This window comes from Capricornis sumatraensis, chromosome 1 (assembly GCF_032405125.1).
Source record: "Capricornis sumatraensis isolate serow.1 chromosome 1, serow.2, whole genome shotgun sequence".
NCBI lineage: Eukaryota > Metazoa > Chordata > Mammalia > Artiodactyla > Bovidae > Capricornis > Capricornis sumatraensis.
In genome coordinates, this window is record NC_091069.1 from 58,608,166 (window position 1) to 58,635,434 (window position 27,269).

The 27,269-nt window shown below is 41.4% G+C and overlaps 1 protein-coding gene and 1 pseudogene across 1 annotated transcript; both read right to left on the bottom strand.

Moving 5' to 3' along the window:
• Nucleotides 1-250: 250 nt before the first annotated feature.
• LOC138075004 (TATA-box-binding protein pseudogene) lies at nucleotides 251-1,153 on the bottom strand (annotated as a pseudogene).
• A 5,406-nt stretch (nucleotides 1,154-6,559) lies between these two features.
• Nucleotides 6,560-20,759, bottom strand: KRCC1 (lysine rich coiled-coil 1). The gene is made up of 4 exons (XM_068976238.1): nucleotides 20,635-20,759; nucleotides 11,692-11,798; nucleotides 10,784-10,896; nucleotides 6,560-7,886 (listed from the first exon to the last, which is right to left on the bottom strand). Exon 4 carries the CDS (start codon nucleotides 7,865-7,867, stop codon nucleotides 7,100-7,102), a length of 768 nt encoding a protein of 255 aa, XP_068832339.1. The 5' UTR covers nucleotides 7,868-7,886; nucleotides 10,784-10,896; nucleotides 11,692-11,798; nucleotides 20,635-20,759; the 3' UTR covers nucleotides 6,560-7,099.
• Between the last annotated feature and the right edge of the window lie 6,510 nt (nucleotides 20,760-27,269).

Sequence of the window (27,269 nt, forward strand, 5' to 3'; positions counted from 1 at the left end):
ATTACCGCCCGATTAGTAACACAGTTTCAACAACTTACGGTAACACTTTTGGTGTTCTTCCTGCAGAAATAATACCCGTTCTTGGCACCCTTATGGGGTACACGTGCAGGAGAGCTTCAATTGGAACTGTGATTCACAACCTCAAGTCCAACCTCTCACTACATGGGGCCGTCCACAACACGACAAATACACTAAAACCAATTGGTTAAAAAAAAAAGTGGGTGGGGGAGGCAGGAGCACACGACAGCCATTACAATGTCCTCCTGAAACCCTTTAGAATAGAGTAGATGTTATTAAAGGCTTCATAAATTTCACTTCTGACTTTAGCACCTGTTAACACAACTTTTCCAGAAACAAAAATAAGGAGAACAAGTCTCGGTTTGATCATTCTGTAGACTAAACCAGGAAATAACTCTGGCTCATAACTAGCAAACTGTTGGTGGCTAAGCACAAGGGCTTCTAACCTTATGGGGAACTTCACATCACAGCTCCCCACCATGTTCTGAATCTTGAAGTCTAAGAACTTAGCTGGAAAACCCAACTTCTGTATGATTCTGGCATATTTTCTTGATGCTAGTCTGGCCTGTTCTTCACTTTTGCCTCCTGTGCACACCATCTTCCCAGAACTGAAGAAAAGTGCAGTGGTCCGGGGCTCTCTTATTCTCATGATTACAGCAGCAAACCTCTTGGGATTATATTCAGCATTTCGAGCAAGAAGGGCAATGCTCTTTAGGTCAAGTTTACAACCGAGATTCACAGTGCATACAATATTGTGCAGCTGTGGTACCAACTCAGCGATCTCTGAGGCTGGCATGGCAGGGGTCATGGGGGTCATGGGGGTCATGGGGGATGGATACAGGGGAGTGGTACCCAGCAAGGGTGCGGTCGTAAGAGGCTGTGAGTCGAAGGGCTGTGGTGTCTGGTCCGAGGCCTCCTGGGCTGCCTGCTGGGACGTCTTCGAAAGCTGACCTGTTGCCACCGTCGCCTGCTGCTGCTCCTCCTCCAAAGTAGACAGACTGTCGGTGCTCTGAACTGGCTGCGGAGTCAGTCCTGTGCCATAATGCATCATTGGACTGAAGACAGGGGTTCCAGGACTCCCTTGAGGGGAGGCCAGATACTGGTCAAACGGAGAGAGGCCATCATTTGGATCCATGATGTTCACTTTCTTCCTGGTGAACCAAAACCTTCAGACTGGAAATTGCCTAGGAAAGTGTTCAGTCTTTTCCTAGAGCTAGGCTAGCACACTCTTCTCAGAGACTGACTCCTGTCACCGAAAGCTCAGCTCCTCTGTACATCTGTGTCGAATCAAATCCCGGAGACAAGAGTTTTGGGTGAAGAAGAAAAGAATAGCTCTACCACTTTGCCACGCAAAGAGAGATGCACCAAGGCTTCTGCCTTGAGAACCTAGAACTTGAGGGTTTTTATACTGTTGGGGTCTGACAAGGTTAGTGTGTGTGGGTGGCGGGGGGTGGGCTTGCACTCCCTTAATCTCATCTCAGGTGGGCGGTCTCCTACTTTTGATGAGTTTATCTGGTCCCTTTAATCTTGCCTCTTTTGGGTTCTTGGCTGCTCTTCACTCTATTAGCAACTGTTCGCATCTGCCCTTTGGAACTCAGGGAAGGTCATAATGACTGGATATGGATACACTATGTTCCTCAATGCAGTCTAATAAGCATACAAGTGGGCTTCCTTCCATTTCTTAACCTCAAGTTCAGTTCAGTTCAGTCACTCAGTCATGTCGAACTCTTTGCAACCCCATAAACTGCAGCACTCCAGGCCTCCCTGTCCATCACCAACTCCTGGAGTTCACCCAAACCCATGTCCTTCGAGTTGGTGATGCCATACAACCATCTCATCTTCTGTCATCCCCTTCTCCTCCTGCCCTCAATCTTTCCCAGCATCAGGATCTTTTCAAATGAGTCAGCTCTTCGTATCAGGTGGCCAAAGTATTGGAGTTTCAGCTTCAACATCAGTCTTTCCAATGAACACCCAGGACTGGTCTCCTTTAGGATGGACTGGTTGGATCTCCTTGCAGTCCAAGGGACTCTCAAGAGTCTTCTCCAACACCACAGTTCAAAAGCATCAATTCTTCGGCGCTCAGCTTTCTTTAGAGTCCAACTCTCACATCCATACATGACCACTGGAAAAAACATAGCCTTGACTAGAAAGACCTTTGTTGGAAAAGTAATGTCTCTGCTTTTTAATATGCTGTCTAGGTTGGCTGTAACTTTCCTTCCAAGGAGTAAGGGTCTTTTAATTTCATGGCTGCAGTCACCATCTGCAATGATTTTGGAGCCCAGAAAAATAAAGTCAGCCACTGTTTCCACTGTTTCCCCATCTATTTCCCATGAAGTGATGGGACCAGATGCCATGATCTTCGTTTTCTGAATGTTGAGCTTTAAGCTAACTTTTTCACTCTCCTCTTTCACTTTCATCAAGAGGCTTTTTAGTTCTTCTTCACTCTCTGCCATAAGGGTGGTGTCATCTGCATATCTGAGGTTATTGCTATTTCTCCTGGAAATCTTGATTCCAGCTTGTGCTTCTTCCAGTCCAGTGTTTCTCATGATGTACTCTGCATAGAAGTTAAATAAGCAGGGTGACAATATACAGCCTTGATGTACTCCTTTTCCTATTTGGAACCAGTCTGTTGTTCCCTGTCCAGTTCTAACTGTTGCTTCCTGACCTGCATACAGGTTTCTCAAGAGGCAGGTCATGTGGTCTGGTATGCCTATCTTTCTCTTAACCTCAAAACTCCGCTTAATGTTACATTATACAAAGCAGGGTGGTGTGTGTGTTATTTGCTCGGTTGTGTCCGACTGTTTGCAACCCCATGAACTATAGCACGCCAGACTCCTCATCACTCATCGGAAGGCAGTGTGCCTGCCTGGGATGTAGCTGAAGTGGATTACTGATGGAGGAGGAGATGGCCTTGCAGCACCCTGCATCCAGCAGGAAGATAGCAATGCAATGAAAACAAGGCTGCGGGGCTGCGCCCAGCTGAGGGGTGCTGTTCAGGCTCACTTCCTGCTCCCACCTCACCAGCAACCTTGGGCGGGAAGTGAAATGGAGTGAAGTGTGGTGGGGGGACCTGGGAGGGCAAGACAAGCAGGCCTGCGCAGGAGCTCACAGGTGCTGGGTTCAGGCTGCTCCAGATGAGAGATGAGGCCCCCTTGCGGCAGAGCCTGCTGCTGAGCTCCATTCTCCCAAATGGAGGGGAACCTTTGAGATCACCCATTTCAACGCCCTCCTTTTCTGCCTAGAAACCACTCACGACCCCCTCTCCTATCAGACCAGGACAATAACCTCATTTTTCAAGTGAAGCCTGTGCCCACCATCACCTGCGTATTCTCTCATATGCCCTGAGGCTGGGACTCCCTGCTTCCCTTCAAGATCTATGGTAAATGCAGTTTCTCACCCTTGGCCCCTCCAGACAGCACCTATGTACCGCATGCTCCCAACCCCACCCAGTAGGCTTCTCCTGGATTCCAGCTCCCTAAAAGGGGGGAAGGGTGTTTCAAACCTCGGTCCTGGAAGGAGAGACGACTGGGCTCCAGAGTAACCCTGGACAAATCCGTTTCTCAGAGCCTCAGCTTTCTTCAATCTCTTCCAAGTAAAATGGTGGGAGCATTGCAGCTCTCTTTGTGGTAGTTGTGGGCGTGAGGTATACAAGGATGTTCAATATTTGCCAGGACCTGGGGACCATTTGGAGTCCCTTGTTATTGGGGACTCTGTTCTCCAGGCGATCTGTGGTATATTGATTTGATTTGGACATCCACCCTGCCTTTGAGAGTTGTCCTTTCCTTCGCCCTGTTTCTTGTCTGCAGAGGGCCATGCATTACACTCCCAGAGGAGTCAGCTAAGTCGCTGAGTGCCCCTGCATCCATTGCTGGGGGCGTGTGTGAGGGGTCAGTTGAGGCATGTGGGTCTTCGTTGCCTAACCAAGGATGGAGCCTACATCTCCTGGTTTGGAAGGAAGATTCTTAACAGCTGGACCACCAGGGAAGTCCCCTGCTTCATATTTGGATCATCTTTGCTCATCTTTTATCACCTTCTTGCAAGATGTAAATTTACTTTTGTTGAAATATCTTCATTATTCTCCTTCCTACCCTGTTCTTTCTATGGTGCCTATATTCTCTTGTATTCCTTTTAATGATTTGATTTTGTTTTCTTTTACTATTTCCCCCACCCCCACCCCCCGCCCCATTATCTGTCAAGGTTATTATTTAGTAACCATGTCTGGCTCTAATCTGATGCTCAGTGAATGCTCAATGAATGCTTCTGACTAAAAATTAGAATTACTTTTTCATTACTGCATTATATTTTATTTTTCTTGAAATTGACTACTGTCTTTTTCAGTTGCATCATTGGCCATTTTATTCCAGAGTTCTTTTTCTGTTTTGTGCCCTTTTTTTCTTTTTTAAAAAAACTAATTTGACTGTGCAGGGTCTTAATTGTGGCATGTGGGGATAGTTCCCTGACCTGGGATTGAACCCAGGCTCCCTGCATCTTGAGCAGGGAGTCTTGGCCACTGGACCTCCAGGGAAGTCCATTCTAACTTCTCTTAAAGTTTTAACTGTTTTCTTAATCTCTTTCAGCCTTGTTCAAAGTATTACATTAGAGTTTTTAATCTGCTTTGTGTTTGCATTTTTTTTTTTTTTGGTGTCTTCTTGTCAAAGTATTTTAGCTCATTTTTCTCTTGTAACACTCTGTATGGCTAGATCATATTCTCCTCCTCCTTTCCAAAATTTAAATGGAATATGTTGACCTGAACTACTGTGAGGACATTTCTGTGGAGAAGGAATGCCCTGGGTACTTTTTCTGGCTTCATGGCTTGAGGAATTCCTCTTGTTACAGTGAAGGGCTCAAGATATGGTTATTTCTCTGCCATTCGGAGTGGAGCTTGGTTCAGAAAAGTTTTTCTGTTGTTTCTTACAGGCCAGTGGGGCTTGCCTGGCAGGGTGGTATTCTCACCTCAGATGTTGTATTTTGCTGTTGCTGAATTTTCTGAGATCTTCATCTGGCACCTTCCCCTGCTCTCTACTCTTGGAACCTTTTATTTCCCTTACCCCCAGTGCTACTTCCCTGCCCAATTTGGTTTTTCAACCTAGCAGCTTTCTTTTCAGGTAAGATTTTGTCTTTCTGGAAGAAAGTATTTGCTGGGCATTTCTGAAGTCCATAGTGCTAGATGGCCATGATATTATTTGATCTCTTGATACACCTGTTGCTGGTTTTAAACTCGTTAACTCAGAGCCTGTGATGACTTCTCCCAGTCTTCAGCTCTTCTCAGACCTGTTAATCCTGTTTGGTTCAAATAAACCCAAAACAATACCAGGGTTAGTTTGGGTCAGGGTGGTGGCAGTGAAGATAGAATTGGATAATAGAAGAGATAATTTGGGGGTAAAACCATGAAGAATCACTGATGGCTCTGATGTAGAAGAGAGTTAAGTGTGATTTTAGTGATTTTTTGGCTTGAACAATTAAGATGGTGTTATTGTGTGCGGAGATGGGGGAAGACTGAGGGAAGGATGATTGCTGAGAAGTGTGTGCCCTTTTGGTGTTCTAGTTGGAAATAGCAACAAATACAGTTGGTTATGAGTCCAGAACTCAGGGAGAAATCTAGTCTAGAAACAGAAATTTAGAGGTCACCGTCTCTGTCAGTTTGGGTTGTTTTAAATACATTATCATAGACTGGGTAGCTCAGCTAGCTCTGATCTTTTTTCTTTTTTAAATAAGTACTTGCGGTCCATCAGCTGAGAGAAAGGGGGCCTGTATGGGAGGCACCAGGGAGGAGAAGGTTGTGTGTGTGTGTGCGTGCGCGCGCGTGCTACAGTTGTGCCTCATTGTGACCTCATGGATTGTGGCCTGCTGCACTTCTCTATCCTTGGAATTCTCCAGGCAAGAATACTGGAGGGGGTTGCCATTCCCTTCTCCAGGGGGTATTCCTAAGGTAGGGATCGAACCTGGGTCTCTTGTACTGCAGGCAGATTCTTTACTGTCTGAGCCACCAGAAAGTCCCAAGGGAATATATAATAAAATATAAAATAAAAAATCATATTAACAAAATAATGTTAAAGTTAATATTATATATGCACAACATTGTAGAATGCAAAGAGTTTTCATATCATGGCATCTTGTTATCCAAGGCATTTTAGAGGCCAGTGCTTCTAGTTATATTTAGTAGTGAGGAAAATAAAGTTGAGAGACTTCCCCAAAGTCATGTAACAACTTGAAGGCATAGCTGAGACTAGAATTCTGGGATTCAGATTTCCAGGTCACTACTCTCTATAACAAAAGAGCAGTGCTTGAATACTTGATATCTTTATCATAAAAAAGGGGATTATCAGAATGGAAAATACTGGTCAGGAAAGAATAATCTAATGCCATTTAATTTCAATTATTAATTTCAACTATTTGGAAAAACTGGTCATTCACAGATTTCTATCCAAAAAGTGGGTTTAAATTTACTTGGCTATTGCTCTTCCAGAAGAAAATATTCATCGAATAGGAACAGATCATTGACACAAAACAAAGCAAAACAAAAAAGTAGAAATTAGAACTTTATTATATTATAAACATTTCCAGAATATAAACTGATTTTGTATCGACTTTTTAAAAACTGTATGTAATTAAGCTTATTATAATGTATGTCATTTTCCACTTTTCAATCTAGAAAATATACTGCAAGTTAGATCTAACAGGAAAAATATCTATCTAAATTGCTTCACAGAGAAAACTAATGAATATAAAAATACCCACCCCAAACTAAAACCCAATCAAGAAATAGATTCTGTTATTCCTATTAATCCTACTTAAATATAAATGACCTCCCAAGGGAAAAATACTTCCACCATCACAGCAACCAGATGAATAAAAGCAGAGCCACTCTTGTTAAGGGAAATTACATTATGGAAAAGAAAAATGTAGTAATGATTTTAGAAAATGAGGAAACATATTTCCATGTTGGATAGCAAGCGTACTCTGTTTCCTGTTCTCTTAGCCTTTGTACCTGCTCATGCGAGAAGAGGGATTTGAACATGAACACTGTAAAACCAAGCTTCTCAACTATTAGTTTAACCCTGGGAGAACCAATGCAAGAGCTTCAAAATCCAAGGATAGACTGGTCCCAAAGCATTTCCTCCTCTGTCCTTTCTTGGCCTTGTTCCTTTTTCTCTTTTCTGCGCTTACGTTCTTCTTTCTTAGAGGCTATATCTCGGCTTTTTTTCTCCTTCCGGTTCTTAAGCCTTTCTGTACTGACTCTGACTGTTTCTGCCTCCGTTTTGCTTGTTTGGATGCTCTTGTATTTGTCTAAATCTATTTCCTCACAAGCTTTTTCCCTCTTATGCTTGGGCCGCTCCTCCTCTGGCTTTTCTCTGCCTTCCTCTGTGTGCCTTTTCCTCTTCAGATGTATGTGTTTATAACTAGCCTGGTGGGCACTGGTACTATTTTCTGAGGAGAGGTGCCTGTAAACTCTAGATTCTACACTGTATGAGCTACAGTTAGACTCATGCTGACTAAGGTTCGGGGGTACAGGTTTTCCTGAGAAACAGTCCCTGGTGAACTGAGAGTAGCTCAGGGAGTCTAGTCCCAGCCTGCTGTCATGAGCTGGTAGCCACTGAGGTAACTGCTTTTCCACTCTTTGTGAAATACTGCATGATCTTGGGTAGGTTTGGACAGTTCCATATGGGAGTCTTTGCTCAAACATTCTACACCTGGGTCTAGAGTCGACCTCTTTGTACCCATAGGTTTCCAAATAATCCTCTCTCATCTTCCTGAAACAAGTCTTCGGCTCTAAGCCTCTGGCTTTCTGCACTTTGATATAATCTTCAAGTTCATCTTGAAAAGAGTCGTACGTCTTTGAATGCTTCATTAGCTTGACAAGGGATTCTCTGTAGGTAGAAAAAATGAGAGGAAATTCTTCTTATTAGATTATTTAATTCTAAATATTTCCTTTATTCTTGAAGAGTCTCAAAAGACAAAATAAAGAAGCCCCTTCCCCATCCCAAAATTAAAATCTACTTTGGTATAAAAGTTAAATGTCATGACATTATATGCCAAAAAGGAGCATAAGGAAGTCAAATATTGCCTATGCCACTCACAAGTAATTTTATCCTTCTCAGAAGTGAGATGAAGGAGGCAGAAAGGAGCTGACATGTATAATTCTTTTGTAGGGCTAAAAATCTAAGGCTTGTAGGGATGTATGGATAGAAGGACTTACACATCCATGATGAGTGGCCTGATCTGAGTGTTTAAATAATTTCGAAAGTTCAGACTCTTAAACACTGTTGTCTAAGAAAAGTAACAAACCATAGAGAGGTAATTTTTAAAATCTTCTGTTCACTCAAAATAAAATAAACATACATACTCACCAGACAACAGTATTGTAAGACTTAACAATAAAATTGTAAAATGGTTTGGGAATGCTGGAAATTAGAAATCCAGGTATGAGACAAAACTACTCTTAGCTACAGGGCATGAGAAAAGATGAGGGAACAGAGTTCTGTATCTTCCGCATAGGGAATTGGATTTCATTCCGTTACTTCTGATTGGTGAAAAAGACATTCTAGAATGCCTTCTGGTTTGTTCTCTATTAAAGAGCTGGTGGGAGGGTTAAGAGGGAAATGGAGGTGAAAGCTTAGAGAAAAGTTTCAGAAGAAATTTCAAGCAGATATGCTAATCTTTGCTTGCTTTTTGGGGGATGGGGCAGTACAACTACTATTTCTCTTTCTGTACCCTACCTCAAATCCTGCATTACAAATATAGCAGAAAATGTACTTAGTATGAGAAGATAATATTTTTGGTGATCTGCTTTATTTCCAAAAATTATGAGGCAGTATAACCCATGTAGTTCCTTCCTTTAACAGAAACAAGTCTGACAGCAATCTAGAGTCATCAATGATCAGCTAGTTTTACTGGCAATTTGAGATTAAAAAGGAAGTTTAAATGAAGCCTAATTTGGTGAGCCAGAAAATTTAGTTCCTATTCAACTTAAATAGCAGAAAAATTTGACTAGAGCAAAATGTAACATAATTATTAAACATGGGCAAAAAAATTTGACCAGACACTTCAGAAAAGAATATACACAAATGGACAATAAGCACATGAAAGATGCTCAATATTATTCATCATCAAGTAGATGTTAATTAAGATCACAAAGCAATACCACCATGTACTTACTAGAATGACTGAAATTAAAGAGATTGGTGAGGATGTAGAGTAACTGGAATTCTCAAATGTTGCTGGTAGGATGTAAAATGGTATGACTACTTGGAAAATAGTCTGGTAGTTTTTAAGGAAGTTAGACATACACCTACCATATGATCCAGTTATTTCACTCCTAGACATTTATCATAAAGAGAAGGAAGTATATGTCCACAGAAAGACTTATACATGAATATTCACAACAGTTTTATGTGTAATAGCCCCAGAAAGGAAAAAAAAAAAGCCCAAATATTGATCAACAGATAAATGCATAAATCAAACAGTGGTATATCCATATAATGGAATCAATGATAAAAAGGATCAGACTATTGATACACTTGACAAAATGGATGAATCTCAAAATAATCAAGGTGACTCAAAGAAGCCTGAGAAAAGAGTACATAATACATGATTCCATGTCCATAAAGCTCTTGAAATAGGAAAACTAACCTATAGTGTTCAGTGGTTGCCTAGGAAAAAGTAGGAGGGAGCTCAGCTGGTAAAGGATCTGCCCTCAATGCTGGACACCCTGGTTCCATTCCTGGGTCAGGAAGATCTAACGGAGAAGGGAATGGCAACCCACGCCAGTATTCTTGGGCTTCCCTGGTGGCTCAGACAGTAAAGAATCCACCTGTAATGTGGGAGACCTGTGTTTGATCCCCAGGTTGGGGAGATCCTCTGGAGGAGGGCATGACAACCGACTCCAGTATTTTTGCCTGAAGAATCCCCATGGACAGAGGAGCCTGGCTGGCTACAGTCCATGGGGTTGCACAAAGTTGGACATGACTGAGCGACTCAGCACAGCATTTTAAGGGGCATCTCTGGGGGCATGGATATGTTTACTATCTTAACTGTGGTGATCATTTCATCAATACATATGTTTTAAGCCTATCAAATTATATACCTGGAATATGTACAGTTTCCTGTATATACCTCAACTATACCTCAATAAAGCTGCTTTTAAAAAGTCACTAATAAGATTAAAAAGATGTTGACAATTGTCAAAACTGGATGATAAGTACAGAAGATGTCATAATACTGTTTTCTCTATTTTTATGTTTAAAAATGTTTTATAATAAAAAGATTTTACTTCATACTAACAGGATGGCTATAATCAAAATGACAGATAATAAATAATGTGTTGGCAAAGAGGAGGAAAAACCGGAAACTTCATTCATTCCTGGTGGGAATGTAAAATGGTACAGCAACTTTGGAGAACAGTTTGGCAGTTCTTCAAAATGTCAAACACAGAGTCACCACACAACCCTAGCAATTTCACTCCTAAATATATACCCAAGAGAAATTAAAATCTATGTCGACACAAAAACTTGTACAAAAATGTTCACAGCAGCACTATTACTGACAGCTAAAATTAGAAACAATCAATCAATGTTCATTAGCTGATGAATGGATAAACATAATGTGGCAATTCACACAATGGAATATTATTCAGCAATATAAAGAAATGAGGTACTACAAAATGGTATAACATGGATGAAACTTGAAGACATGTAGAGTGAAAAAAGCCAACCCCAAAAGATTACAGATGGTGCAGAGATCAATGAAGAGGTGAACTGAACCTTACCCTTATCAGATTGAGACCTTGGTGGAGAAATCTGATCATATTCACTCATTAATTGCTTCCGTTTTTTAGCATGAACTTTCTCCAAACAGCGAGACTGTGCAACAACCGAGGAGCTAAAAACCATGACAGCAGAGATTAAAAAAATCTATTTTTGCCCAATATTCCACTTCCTTTCACCTGAAACCAAGCAATCTTTTCTTTCTTCTAAAAAAAAAATTAAACTTGCTTTGAGGTTTGAAGTTATTGAAGGTTAACTGCTCTATAATGTTGCAAGCACAATCTTGTTATAATGATTAAATAATTCAAAGTTTAGAATTATATCAGCATAGATCAACCATCTGAAAACTCACAAAATGCATCTTCAATTTCTTATTTTGCTTCCTGTAAATCTGAAAGTAAAGCCAACTTTTTGAGTGTGTGTTTTGTGCTATGCTTAATCATTCAGTCATGTCTGACTTTGTGTGACCCCATGGATTGGAGCCTGCCCAGGCTCCTCTGTCCATGGGATTCTCCAGGCAAGAATACTGGAATGGGTTGCCATGCCTTCCTCCAAGGGATCTTCCCAATCCAGGGATCGAACCCAGGTCTCCCGCATTGCAGGTGGATTCTTTACTCTTTGAGCCAAGAGGGAAGCCCAGTGTGTATTTTACCCTTGAAAAATAATATCGTTTATTTTAGAGAAAGTGATCCAAAATTTACACCTCTGAATTTGAAAACAGCACTTGTGAGTTTTAGATTATTTACTCAGGAATTTTACTATATTTAGTCTGAACTAAAGAGTGTTATACTTTCACTTGCTTTCAAGTCAAAGTATTAGTATAACATATATAAATAATTCAGTATAAACATGTATAATGCTTCAGTATAAATAATGCTAAAAATTGAGATGTCCTTTATTTTCAACCTACCTCATAGTGTGAAATCCATTATGATTCAAATTATGGCACTAGTTCTTATAAGCCTTCTACAAAAGGTATCTGTAAAATGTTCAGTCTTTGCTCACTCAACGTGGTATCTATGAATAAAATAAGGGCAGGTAAGACATTTACGATAATATTTTCAGTCTTCAACCCTGTATCATTTCATATACCATATCAAATCTTAACTTCTCAAGTTAAGACTGCTTATAAGGCTAAAGTACTAGCTTTTTGCTCACTGGAATGGCAATTTCAGTATGAAAACATTTAGTAAGCCTCTGATATTGCATACGAGCTTGAGCAAACTCCAGGAGACAGTGAAGGGCAGGGAAGCCTGGCGTGCTGCAGTTCATGGGGTCACAAAGAGTTGGATATGACTTAGTTACTGAACAACAACAGTAATGTATTTTTTAGTTCAGAAAACACTGCTCTGAAGGAGAAGTTACTGGGGCACATTGCAGTAGGACTCTGGACTTGAGGGAAATGATTTGGGGCATTCAGCCTTAGTACTTTGTGTCTAAGAGCAGCCATGTTTCTGATTTCTGATCTTTGTAATTGTTAAAATCCCAGTGGTAGCATCTCTCTCCCCATGTTGGCTAACTTCTCCCATCTGGGACTTAATGTAATTGATTTACTTTTCTAAATGCAGGACTTTACACTTTACCCTGTTAAAGGTTTAGGCCACCATTCTCATCTCTGACGATCTTTAAAATTCAGATTCTTTTAATCTTGGCATTTGCTACAATACTAGTTATAATCTAAAATGGTACACAGTTTTGAACAATTTCTTTAAAAGTTAAACACCTACTATAGGACCCAGTCATTTCACTCGTATGTATTTGCCCAAAAGACATGAAAACATGTCCATGCAAAGACCTGTACATGAATATTCATAGCAGCTTTATTTCTTATAGCCAAAAACAGAAACAACTCCATCAGCAGAGGAATGGGTAAGCAAAGTGTGGTATATCCATACAACAGAATTATTCAGCGGTGAAAAGGAACAAAATAGCAATACATACAACATGGATGAATCACAAAATAATCATGCTGAGTAAAAGACATGAGTACCTACTATGAGTCTACTTATAAAAGTTCTAGAAACACAAATTAATCTATAGTGATAGAAAGCAGATTAGTGGTTTCCAGGCACAAGGATGCAGGGAGGGATAAACTGTAAAGGAGCAGGAGGAAAGTGTTCAAGCTGGTGGAAATACCTGGCATTTTGTTTATGAAAGTAGTTTCATGTCAAATACCTGCCAAAAACTCACTGTACACTTTTAATGAGTGCTATAAGTAAAGTAAACCTCAGTAAAGTGTATGAGAGGAGCTTAAAGATCTAAACTGAATGTTTTGGGAAAAAATTCTACCGTAATTTGTTAAACTGGATACATAACTGTGTATTAGTCGCTCGGCCGTGTCTGACTCTTTGTGATCCCATGGACTGCAGCCTGACAGGCTCCACTGTCTGTGGAATTATCCAGGCAAAAATACTAGAGTGGGTTACCATTCCCTTCTCCAGGGGATCTCTCGGACCCAATGAGTGAACCCAGGTCTCCTGCATTGCAGGCAGTTTACCGTTTGAGCCACCATATACATATATACACACACAGATATTTGGCCAAGCAACAAGTGGGATCTTAGTTCCCCGACCAGGGATGGAACCCACCTGTGTCCCCTGCACCAGAAGCACAGTCTTAACCACTGAACTTTAGGGAAGTCCCTAAACTTGATCTTTAAATGTTGGCTTTGTTTCTAGGAAGATCATCCACCTAACATAGCTTAAGCCAACTATGCAGAACTACTGGTTGCCATACAATGTTAATTTTCTCACTGCTTCTAGGAGCTAGACATAGGGACTCTGGAGTCAGTACTGGCACTTATTATATAGACTTGGTTAAGTTTTTCAGGTATTGTGGATCTTAAGGAAATTAACAAATGTAACGTACTTAGAAGACTATATGGCACATAGTAAATGCTGTACAACTGGGCTGTTTTTATTGTTATTCGGGATTTTATCCATTTAACTGAAATGTTTTTCCAACCAATTATTCCAGTAACTGTGTGCTCAGCTGCTTGTTGTGTCTGACCATTTGGGACCCTAAGGACTGTAGCCCGCTAGGCTCCTTTGTCCATGGGACTCTCCAGCCAAGAATACTGGAGTGGGTTGCCATGCCCTGCAGGGGTCTTCCCACCTAAGGATGGAACCTGCGTCTCCTTCGTCTCCTGCTTTGCAGACAGATTCTTTACCCACTGAGCCATCTGAAAGCCCATTCCAGTAACTACAGAAAGCCAAATGAAGAAAAGATTATGGTTATACAGGTCCGGAGCACCTGACAGGAGTACCTAATTATTTGCATTTCAAGCTAACCTTTTTTTTTTTTTAATGAAAGGTCAAATTTCAACTTGATTCTTACTATCTTTTCTGATTGCTGATCTTAAACCAACTCTTATAAGATTTCAGTTTATGTCCTGTGTTAATGTTTGCTACATGTACTTTGATGTCTAAAAGAATAATCGAATGTTAAGCAGAAATACCCAATCTATTTACAAGTTGATATTAGGTCTCAAGCAAGAAATAGTTTGTTTCTTCTGAAACTCATTGGGAGTATTTTTCTCAGATTGGGGTTAATTTTTGTAAAAAATCTAGCAAAATTCTGAAAACTTGATGTTCCTATTTGTATATCACAAGTCTAGTTATAGATGACTATCTACAATGCCATTCACTTCCAGGAAAGATACAGTGCAAATAGAAAGAAAATGTAACCTTTTATTTGGAGAAATGAAACTGCACCTTGTTATTCAATATCTGTACAAGGCTTGGTCTTATTTCAGTATTAATAGGTAAAGCCATTGCAAAAGCTAAAGTAATAAAAACACTGCACATGAACTACTGAGTCAAATATGAAAAATGAGAAGTATGAATTACTTGCAATTCAAGCTGTCTGAAAAGACTTAGTATTTAATAAAATACTAAGAACCACTCCACTTTTCCTAATTCTAGTCTTGTCAGAAAATTTGTTACACCCCAATTCAGGGGCTTCCCTGGCAGCTCAGATGGTAAAGAATTTGCCTGCAATGCAGGAGACCAGGTTTGATCCCTGGGTGGGGAAGATCTCCTGAAGAAGGGAATGGTTACCTACTTCAGTATTTTTGCTTGGAGAATTCCATGGACAGAGGAGCCTGGGAGGCTACAGTCCATCGGGTCACAGAGTTGGACACCACTAAGCAAGCATACAATCACCCTTTTAGAAATCTCAAAACCTGAATTTAACTTTTGCAATGTATATGTTTTTAATATGCCACAATAGATTTAGTAGGTTTGATGAGTAAATCAACTCAATCTGAGTGAAAAATTTACTAAAAATTTTCATGTCCACAGGACACTACCTGATTTGTGTTGTGACATGACATTAAGTTTTTAAAAATACTTATTAAATATCTTTAATCTCTGAAGAAAAAGTTTTTGAGCAAAATTAGAATGTTAATTTGGCAAGTTTTAGGTTAGTTTCCCTTTAATAAATTCTTCTTTAAATATATCAAATTAATGACATGGTACTACACTTTTACATTGAGTTCACTAAGAAGCATTAAAGGACATTTTCCCCACCATTTGCATCTTCTCTCAGCAATGTTATGTACCATTCACTGTACTTAGTTAAAGTTATCCAAAAGTATTGTTTTTTATGCAATAGTTAATAGTATTTTTAAAAAATCTCAATGTCTACTTGTTACTAACATTTACAGATAGTATTGGTTTTGTATATTAACCTTGTACTTTGTGTCCTTGCTAAACTCACTTATTCTAGTAGCTTTTCCAAAATTCCTTGGGGTTTTCTACATAGATGATCATTTATTGTTGTTTAGTTGCTAAGCCATGTCTGACTGTTTTGTGACCCCATGGACTGTGAACTGCCAGGCTCCTCTGTCCATGAAATTTCACACTGGAGTGGGTTTGCCTCTTCCTTCTCCAGGGGATCTTCCCAACCCAGGGACTGAACTTTATTCTCCAGCACTGCAGGCAGATTCTTTACCACGGAGCCACCAGGGAGCCCATAGATGATCGCATCATTAGTATCAGCAAACAAAGTGTGATTTCTTCCTCTCCAATCTGCAAACCTTTTTTCCTTTCCTGACTATACTGGTTAGGACGTCCAGGACAATACCAAAAAGAACTGGTGAGAATTGACATCCCTGCCTTGCTCCTGGCTCTTGAGATTGGCAATCTTTTAATACCATTATAACCTTAAGGAAGACTAGAGCACATTATGTATCAGGAAAGGGGTTCCCAACCCCTGGGCCACGGACAGTTAACTGTCGCGGCCTCTTAGGAACAGGGCTGCAAAGTGGAAGATAAGCGGCCGGCGACCAAGCAAAGCTTTATCTGTATTTATACCTGATCATCACTTGCATTCCCCAGTCCATGTAAAAACTGTCTTCCACGGAACCGGTCCCTGGCGCCAAAACTGTTGGGGAAAGCTATTTTAGACTAGGTAATCGATTCCATTCTCTTAACCAAAATATGCTGCTTTATTCCTTTTTACCAGAGGGTCAAATTTCATTCAAGAAGTTTTGAGAGATGCAGTGCATACGTTCTAGCATTATGAATATTCTTAACTGAGTTAGTTATTAACCTTGCCTTTTCAGGAAATGAAATTAGTATGTGACCTGAGTTTGCCATAGAACTGGATGACTTATATTTTACACTAATAAAATCACAAAAGTAACAGGATTTGCTATGGCACATTTATGACAAAACATAAAGGAATTAACAAAATCATTAATTGGGATTACTGATTACAGATGTAATATAAAATTTATGTCTATTTATATTGGTTGTGCTGTATAGCTTGCAGGATCTTAGTTCCCTAACCTACACCCCAGCAGGAAAAGCGCTGATTCCTAAGCATTAGACGGTCAGGGAATTTCCTGTCTTTACTTAAACTAAGCCTTTGGTAAAGAATCCACCTGCAGTTCAGGAGACCTGGACTCGACTCATGGGTTGGGAAGACCCCTGGAGATGGAAATGGCAACCCACTCCAGTATTCTTGCATGGAAATTTTCATGGACAGAAGAGCCTGGTGGGCTACAGTCCATGGGGTCACAAAGAGTTGGACATGACTGAGTGACTGTGCATACACAAATGTTTTGAATATCAACCACTGTAAGTAATCTATGGCTAGCTAGCTCAAAGATCTTGACTAGATCAACTAACAAATTAGCTTTACTTGGGCCAAGGCAGACATTCTGAATCAGAATGTCATCAAATACGTGCCAGTCCTTGCCAAAGGTCAGTAAATGTGAATAGGTCAGTAAGAATGATCATGTCCTAACATAAGAACTTGGTTCATGGGAGGGGCTCTAAATGGTTTCTGAATAACTATAAGGGCTTATTAGCTTGATTTTCTGTCATCTGTCTCGAATCTCTGCGAAAAAACAAAGGAACACTTCAACAATTGCTATGTAAATGGGTTAGATTCAATAAGCAGTTGGAAATGTTCTTCATTCTCAAAATGAGTCTAATTTTCTTTTCTTATAAAAAGCCAGATAAGAAAGAACTGTTTGCTGTGGTTTTGTTTCTATTGATTTCTTAGGGATATTATTGTTTTGAAAAAAGTTTTTAACTGTCAAAAATATTTGAGAAACTTCTTTTAATGAATTACAAAGTGTCCTGTAAAATCTTACTATACTTTCACCATAAATGTGATGTATATTTCTTTTCATGAAAGTCTGGTCATGTGGTATTTGAGTTTTTGTGATTGAGTCTAATTTCTCAACTTCCTATTTGTAATTTATACCTTCTATATGTTCCCTGCTTGCAAATTCTTAATCTTTACTGACCTTTATTATCAAGCCTAGTTTAAGAGAAGCTCCTTCATTAAGTATTACAGCTATAGGTGAAAATGGATCAGGAGTTTTAATAGTCCTTTCAGGATCTTGAAAAGGAGAGAGGAATTTAATAATTGAAAGGATGAAAATTCTTTGACACCTTTTGGAGGAATCTTAAGAAAAAAAGATACTGGCTAAGTACTAGATAAAATTTTTTTCTCTTCTGGCTCATGTACAATTAGAAATTACATTAGGCTTTTATAAATATCTAAACTAAAAATATACCGGGTCCTAGGAGTGTTTTAAATAGAATATAAAATATTTACCATTTGTTAAGTAGCAGTTAACTGAATAATTAATAAATATATTTACTTAAAAGTGACAAGAGGTAATTTTTAGGTAGTAAATTCTGTTTTCCAAATCCTAACAAAATCTCAGCTGTAACTCAAAATATTTCACTACTCTTTGAATGTCATTTGATAGCCATTGTAAATCAAAGTTTCACATTTTATAAACTGCTGTTCTAGTACACAGCCAAGACAAACCAGTTCATAATTTTAAAGTTGGCGAGGTCCTCTATTTGGTTAGTGCAGACTTTCTCAATCTTGACACTGACATCTCATGTAGGATAACCCTTTGTGGAGGCTGTGGTATGTCTATGTTGGTGCCCTGTGCTTTTCATGTTGTGTGTGGCATCTCTGGCATCTAGCAGATACCAGCAGTACCTGTGCTCACCAAGCCGTTCCTTGTCCAGTGGCAAAAACCAAGAAAAAAGTCTCCAAACATTGCCAACTGTCCTCTAAGGTAGGGGTGGGGCAAAAGCATCTGTTTGTGAAAGTCACTCAATTGGGCTAGTCCAACTCCCCTCCCCACAGATGACAAAACAAGTTCAGAAAGTTTGGGACTTAGTGTCATAAAGCTAGTTGAGAAATTAGCACTAGAATCTATTTAGTCAGACTCCTATGCCCTCATAACCACCTTGAAGCAGTAAAGAAAGGTAATTGTCTGCCAACACTGTTTTGAACTGATTTTGTTTAGTCTTTAGTAACTGCATATATTCCAAGTCACTGCAAAAAAAAAAAAAAAAAAAACCCCACTCTGGCAAAAAGCTGTTTTTTTTTTTTTTCCCCCATGAGAAACTGTTTCCAAATTTCTGTTATGTGGCTATGGAAGCTAAACTGAATTGTAGTCTTGACATCATAATAGCTCAGGCTTGTTAGTGAAAGTCAGAAAGTTTGGTATGAAAGCAGAAAATTCAGATTTTATTTTTTTTAATCTCAGAACAGTAATACTAACCCAGGTTGATTGAAGACACTAAACCTAGTCTTCTAAAAGTTGCTATCACTAAGGTACTTAATGAAACATCATTTGCTTGCAGATTCTGATTTCCATTTTTACTGAATGGAATTTATATAAAATACTTACAAAATGTTCTAAGAAATTTACATTTTACTGTTTTGTCATTCCTTCAAGTGAAAGGTATAAAAGATTATCTAAGAGTACACAAAAATATAGTATACTGTGGAAGATGAAAATAAAAATTATTTTAATGAAGTTATATTTACTGCTGTCCCTCAGGAAAAAAGAAAATTATCCAACAATGTTCTGCCTTCCACCAAAAATAATGTTCTCATTTTGTCTCTCTGGAGACAAAAAGCAACACGAGGCAACACTGCAAATACTAAAAATTAACTATTAAACTGAAGATGGCTGAATGTTCTACTAGAATCTTCTGCAGTGGGATCAAGCGCCACCATGCAAAATCATTTCAAAACTGCCTTAAAGCCTAAACTCAGTTTGGAACCAGCAGTTTGTTTGTACTTGTAAGTTCTTATAGTACTTATAAGAATCCAAACACCTCTTAGACCGAAATGGTCAAGAAGTAGCTCTTTGTTTTAGGGAAAATGAATTGGTGAAAACTGTAAAAACTCTAGGCAGGTATACTCCTTTCAAACTTTTGCAGAGACCTGACCAAATTTTAACATGGTCAAGTTTGAATGAACCAGCCCCATCGTTGAGCTCAGGTCTGGAAACGCTCACGGCTGTCAAATATTTACTGTTTGTTCTAGCCAACACCTGATGAGGTTCCTGGCCTCTCTTTCATAGTTCTTACTAAAGGGTTTACAATTGCGATCTCTTCCTCAGTCTCTGAAATGTATTTGTGTCTCCTACAGCTCGGGAGTGTCTGAGTCTCACGGATCTAAAAGTCATTCCTTTGAAATGTGATGATCATGTATTTTCAGAGCCTGTCTCCCAGTTCCTGTGGGAAAACAGAATTCTCACTTCCGTAATTGCCAGCAAGCTGACACTGCCCAACCCTTTGTAATTCTGCACTTCCCCGACTCTACTTGAACCCCACCCTTCCCCATTCCTTAAGACCCCCAGTCACTTCTGCGAAAAGTCGGAATGGAGCTCAGTATTTTTCCTACTATCAGTAGTTACTGAATAAAAGTTGTTTTCGCCGCCCTAACTGAAGTCCTGCTTTGACACTGGCAGGTGGTACCTATGAAAACCCACACCACTAACAAGATGAGCTTGTACATCTTGGAGGCTTGTTTTAAAGGGTGTTATCCTCAAAAAACCCGGAGAAACTCTGCAAAGTGATCCCTCAAAAACTTCACCCCCTCTTCTCTTCCTCAAGGGCCCCAGGAACCTTGGGCTCGCGTGTTTACTTCCTATTCTCCCCAAACTCCGACTCCACTTCTTCCTACGTTGTGAGTGAGGTCGCTACTTTCCGGGATGTTGAATTTCACCCAGCGCAGGTCTACGCCCTTCCGCGTCTGGGGCCTTTTCTCTCCTTGCCTCTGTCCCCATCACATCCTCCCCTTCCCTCGCCCTGACACTGTCTACTGCCTCGGCCGGGTCGCCTCTCGCCCGCTCCAACCTCAGCGCCCCCGGCAGCGGAGACGTCCCTTCTCCCTCCGCGATCCACGTGGGAGCCCGGCGCCCGTTTCCCAGGGGTGACGGGTGGGGAGGGGAGCGGAGAGCCTCAGGTCCTGTCCGGTCCGCCATTTCGCATTCTCCGGGCGCGCCGGGCCTTTACCGGGTCGCAGGATGGAGGGGCTGAAGGCCCGGGCCGCCCCCGCCGCCGGGGCGGGAACTCACCTTCTCTGAGGCAGGGGCAGCGTCTACAACTACTGTCCCCCTCCCCGCCAGCGCCGCCAGCCCGGGGATAGGCCGAGGTGGAGGTGGCGGAGAGGCAGGGACAACCGCTGCCGCACCGCCGCCTCCGCCGCTGCCGAACAGGCGGGGTAAGAGGAGGAGGAGGAGGCGGAGACCGGACTTCCTGAGGGGAAGTCGCCGCCACCACCAGCGGCTGACTGGACGGAACCGGGGACCATGGCGGCGAGGCGCACTACCGCGCTTGCGCAGTCTCCCGCCTCTAGGAAGCCCCGCCCTCCCGGTTGCCCTACCCGCTCAGTGCGCCACTTCGCGAGTTCTCTTCTACCGTGGCTTGCATTAGCCTTTCTTCTGCTGTTGCTTGGTGTACCTTGGTGTTCCTTGCTGTTACTTGGTCTTTTCTGTTCTTTGGTGATTTCCCTGGTGGCTCAGTCGGTAGAGAGTCTGCCTGCAATATGGGAGACCTGAGTTCGATCCCTGGGTCAGGAAGATCTGGAGGAGGCAATGGCAACCCACTCTAGTATTCTTGCCTGGAGAATCCCATGGACCGAGGAGCCTGGTGGGCTACAGTCCATGGAGTCACAAAGAGTCGGACAGGACTGAAGCGACTTAGCACGCACCCACCATTGGAAGAGAGGAAAAACTCCTGGGGCAGCTCACTTTGGGAGAGTCTGAAACCAATTAGGAAGCCGGTACCCGACGATCCTACATTCAGGGCAGCAAAGGAGACACAGATGTAAAGAACAGACTTTTGGACTCAGTAGGAGAAGGCGAGGTTTTGAGAGAATAGCCCTAAAACATGTGCATTTACCATATGGTAATCATGTGCATTACCATATGCTCTTGTACCAGTGCAAGTTCAATACATGAGTCAGGGCACCCAAAGCTGGTGCTCTGGGACAGCCCAGAGGGATAGGGTGAGGAAGGAGGTGGGAGGAAGATTTAGGATGTGGAGGGGCACGTATACTTGTGGCCGATTCATGTTGCTGTATGGCAAAAACCATCACAATATTGTAATTATCATCCAATTAATAGAAAAAAAAACAAAAAACCCTAGAATTTTCCTGGTTCTGTAGTTAAGAACCCACTTTGCAAAGCAGGGGACTTGGGTTCAATCTAAGATCCCACATGCTGAGGAGCAACTAAGCCTGCCCTTGTTGCAGAGAGTCCATGTGCAACAAGGAAAGATCCTGCATGACACAACACAGACCCTGAGTGCTGCAACTAAGACCAGAAATGGCCAAATAAATAAAATTTTTAAAAAATCAGAAAAATACATGCCTTCCTCCCGTGCTGGTTTTCTTTGTTAGAGCCTTTAATACAGGGTGAAAAATCCTTGGTCTTGATATGCTGTCATCATTGCTCCGTAAATGACTTCTTTCTCTCTCCTGACACCCTCAGTGTATGCAAGTATACATACACACCGGTTCATTTCATCCTCTAATTCCCTGTCTCCCAAGGAAATTAATACCCTGTTTGTGGTCATTTCCTTTCATATGAATATAATATATATTCATGTGATCATGTGATAAAGATATACTCATTTGAAAGGAATATATGTGTGACTGCGGAAAAAAGTTTCAATTATTTTTGAATTTCATAAGATTTACGTCTTTAGCAGTATTCTGGGACTTGTTTCACTTGCTGTTTTAAGGTACATCCAAGCTGTTGCATATACGTGTAATTTCCTCCTTTCGTTGCTGTACAATATTCCACCCATCTCCCAGTTGATGGGCACGCCCCCTGGTGCACTGTGCAAAAGTTTCTCTTCTGTATGTTCTCCTTTCCTGTCAAACTAGCATTGCCTAATTTCAAGTTCTCATTATCTTTTGTTAGAGCCAGGGCAATATCTGCCTTACTTATCATCATTCCTGATTTTGTTACCAAAAGTGGATTCTGGGCTGCTCGGTGCTCAAAAGTCAATAAAAAGTCCAGTTCAGTGGGAAGGAAAGTTTTCTTTATTTCAGATGCCAGCAAGGGGGAGATAGGGTGGAATCTGTGGAAAGACTAACTCCTATCCTTGACAATCAGTGGACAAGAGCTTTTATAGACAGAGGGAGTGGCTCCATGCAGAAACAGCACAGTCAGCTCTGACAGTCACCTTGAAATTGGTCATCAGTGGTCTGACCAGTGTCATCTTGATTGTTTTGTGTGCTGTGGTTTGTTTGCTCAGTCATGTCTGACTCTTTGCGATCCCATGGACTGTAGCCAGGCTCCTCTGTCCATGGGGATTCTCTAGGCAAAAATACTGGAGTGTGTTGCCATGCCCTTCTCCAGGGGATCTTCCCAACCCAAGGATCGAACCCAGGTCTCCCGCTTTGCAGGTGGATTCTTTACCATCTGAGCCACCAGGGAAGCCCGTGAATATTAGAGTGGGTAACCTACTTCTTCTGCAGGGGATCTTTCTGATCCAGGAATTGAACCAGGGTTTCCTGCATTGTAGGCAGATTCTTTACCAGCTGAGCTACCAGGGAAGCCCCTGATTGTTTTAGGTACAGTTAATCTTCAGGGTGGGTTTATTCCCATTTCCTTGAGGCCAGTTCTCGGAACTGGGGCAGCTTATGTCATGGCCTACAGTCTGGTCATCATGTGGTTAACTTCATCTGTGGGGAGAAGTATCTATAAGACAGCTCACAGGATACAGCTCAGAATATTATCTATACTCTTGGGGAGGAACTAAAGGCCCGTGACTTTGCTTAATGACTGCATTATTATCATTTGGTCTCCTTTGACTGTTTTCCTTTGTTTATGCATTTTTTCACCTCTCTGATTAAATTTATTCTTCGGCTAAAGTTGTTCCATTATTTTGCCCACAAAGGTCCGTGTAGTTAAAGCTATGGTTTTCCCAGTAGTCATGTATGGATGTGAGAGCTGGATCATAAAGAAAGCTGAGTGCTTTCTTTCAAAGAAGAATTGATGCTTTTAAACTTTGGTGCTGAAGAAGACTCTTGAGAGTCCCTTGGATTGCAAGAAGATCAAACCAGTCAATCCTAAAGGAAATTAATTCTGAATATTCTTTGGAAGGACTGATGCTGAAGCTGAAACTAGTACTTTGGCCACCTAATGCGAAGAGCCAGCTCATTGGAAAAGACCCTGCTGGGGAAGATTGAAGCCAGGAGGAGAAGGGGACGACAGGACGAGATGGTTGGGTGGCATCACTGACTCAATGGACATGAGTTTGAGCAAACTCCAGGACATAGTGAAGGACAGGGAAGCCTGGTGTGCTGCAGTCCATGGAGTCAAAAAGAGTTGGATAGGACTGAGTGGCTGAAGAAAAAGAGTTATTCCACAGACAAAAGGCAGGCTGAGGACATAGTGGGGTGGGGGATGGGAAGGACCATAAAGTACTGCTACATTTCAATTTCACCCTCCAGCCTACTCTCGGTCCTGCCAAAGGGTACTACCTGGAAGTCATTACTGGCTCTTCATTCAGTCAAATGAATGCTGTACTACTGGGCTTCTGTGCACCTCGATGATCTCATTATCTTCCCACTGTTCTCACCTCCCCACCCTGCTTTCGCTTTATGATTCAGCAACATTAAACCTTTACTGATTCCCATAAACACCATGCATAACTCAGTTTATTGCATCTGCCCACTTCTTCCTGAACACCCTCTCCCTACTTCCGAATGAATTCCTTTTTTCCTCAGAAATAAGCACTATCCTGAATTCAGCATTTCTTATTCTCATGCTCAAAAGTCAATAAAGAGGCCAGGTTGGTGGAAAGGAAAGTTTTCTTTTATTTGAATGCCAGCAAGGGGAGAGGCAGCCTGGTTCTTTATATTTTTACTACATAGATATGTATCTCTAAGTAACATGACATAGTACTTTGCATAATTTAAAACTTTACATAAACGTTATTTTGCCTACTATACTATTTTTTGATATTAACCTCTGTTGAGTTGTGAGGTTATAACTGATTCCCTTTCATAGCTCTATAACATCCATTGTATGAATACACATGAGCTGTCCATTCTCCTGTCTTAAGACTTTGGGCTTATTTCCCATTTCTAATTTTGTAGACGATGCTGCTTTATCTTTCTTGTTCAGTCTCCTTATGCACACATGTGAGAGTTTCTCTTGGGGGTTATACTTAGGAGAAGGATCTACTTTCTAACTAGGAAGTCTCAGTAATACCCACCTCAAAGGATATTGTGAAAGCAATATGAAGTAATGCAAATAAAGCACAGTTTCAAGCATTCAAACACTTATTTTTGCTGTATATGAAACACTGGGACATAAAGGGAGACATAGTCTGGTGACAGAGGATAAAGTGAAGTGTAATATGTGCGCTTCTTTAGCTCCCAGAATACCAACTGATTGTCTATACAATATCATGTTGTTTCTTTACCTCCATATCTCTGCTCATACTGCTCCGTTCTTGGGCCTGAAATGGTTCCCCCCACCCCCACACTTCTCTTTGTCTGCTATTTCTCTGAAGCCTTCCCTAATTTCCTAGGCTGCCATTACTACCCTTTCCCCTTTGCCTTGTACATCTCTATATGCATACGTGTGTGCTAAGTCATTTCAGTGTCTGACTCCTTGCAACTCCATGGACTGTAGCCCTCCAGGCTCTTCTGTCCATGGGATTCTCCAGGCAAGAATACTGGAGTGGGTTGCCATGCCCTGCTCCCGTGGATCTTCCCAACCCAGGGATTGAACCCTTGTCTCCTTTGGTTCCTGCATTTCAGGCAGATTCTTTATCACTGAGCAACCAGGGAAGCTGCCATTTCCTAGAATGCTCCCTAAATGGTCAATGTCTTAGATACCAGGCCTGTATTTCAAAAAGTTTTCGTTGGAGTAGAGTTGCTTTACAATGTTGCATTAGTTTCCACTGTACAGCAAAGTGAAACAGCTATCAGTTCAGTTCAGTTCAGATGCTCAGTCGTGTCTGACTCTTTGCGACCCCATGAATCGCAGCACACCAGGCCTCCCTGTTCATCACCAACACGCAGAGTTCACTCAGATTCACGTCCATCGAGTCAGTGATGCCATCCAGCCATCTCATCCTCTGTCGTCCCCTTCTCCTCCTGCCCCCTATCCCTCCCAGCATCAAAGTCTTTTCCAGTGAGTCAACTCTTCACAAGAAGTGGCCAAAGTACTGGAGTTTCAGCTTTAGCATCATTCCTTCCAAGAAATCCCAGAGCTGATCTCCTTCAGAATGGACTGGTTGGATCTCTTTGTAGTGAAACAGACTCTCAAGAGTCTTCTCCAACACCACAGTTCAAAAACATCAATTCTTCAGCACTCAGCTTTCTTCACAGTCCAACTCTCACATCCATACATGACTACTGGAAACACCATAGCCTTGACTAGATGGAACTTAGTCGGCAAAGTAATGTCTCTGCTTTTCAATATGCTATCTAGTTTGGTCATAACTTTTCTTCCAAGGAGTAAGCATCTTTTAATTTCATGGCTGCAGTCACCAACTACAGTGATTTTGGAGCCCCCCAAAATAAAGACTGACACTGTTTCCACTGTTTCCCCATCTATTTCCCATGAAGTGATGGGACCGGATGCCATGATCTTCATTTTCTGAATGTTGAGCTTTAAGCCAACTTGTTCACTCTCCTCTTTCACTCTCATCAAGAGGCTTTTTAGTTCTTCTTCACTTTCTGCCATAAGGGTGGTGTCATCTGCATTTCTGAGGTTATTGATATTTCTCCCGGCAATCTTGATTCCAGCTTGTGTTTCTTCCAGTCCAGCGTTTCTCATGATGTACTCTGCATATAAGTTAAATAAGCAGGATGACAATATACAGCCTCCTTTTCCTATTTGGAACCAGTCTGTTGTTCCATGTCCAGTTCTAACCGTTGCTTCCTGACCTGCATCCAGATTTCTCAAGAGGCAGGTCAGGTGGTCTGGGATTCCCATCTCTTTCAGAATTTTCCACAGTTGATTGAGATCCACACAGTCAAAGGCTTTGGCATAGTCAATAAAGCAGAAATAGATGTTTTTCTGGAACTCTCTTGCTTTTTCCATGATCCAGCGGATGTTGGCAAATTGATCTCTGGTTCCTCTGCCTTTTCTAAAATCAGCTTGAACATTAGGAAGTTCATGGTTCACATATTGCTGAAGCCTGGCTTGGAGAATTTTGAGCATTACTTTACTAGCATGTGAGATGAGTGCAATTGTGCGGTAGTTTGAGCATTGTTTGGCATTGCCTTTCTTTGGGATTGGAATGAAAACTGACCTTTTCCAGTCCTGTGGCCACTGCTGAGTTTTCCAAATTTGCTGGCATATTGAGTGCAGCACTTTCACAGCATCATCTTTCAGGATTTGAAACAGCTCAACTGGAATGCCATCACCTCCACTAGCTTTATTCATAGTGATGGTTTCTAAGACCCACTTGACTTCACATTCCAGGATGTCTGGCTCTAGATGAGTGATCACACCATCGTGATTATCTGGGTCGTGAAGATCTTTTTTGTACAGTTCTTCTGTGTATTCTTGTCACCTCTTCTTAATATCTTCTGCTTCTGTTAGGTCCATACCTAACAGGGTCCTTTATCGAGCCCATCTTTGCATGAAATGTTCCCTTGGTATCTCTAATTTTCTTGAAGAGAGCTCTAGTTTTTCCCAATCTGTTCTTTTCCTTTATTTCTTTGCACTGATCGCTC

Bases quoted from the DNA above. Each gene is read 5' to 3' on its own strand.
- KRCC1 (XM_068976238.1), bottom strand. From the start codon at position 7,867: ATGAAGCATTCAAAGACGTACGACTCTTTTCAAGATGAACTTGAAGAT.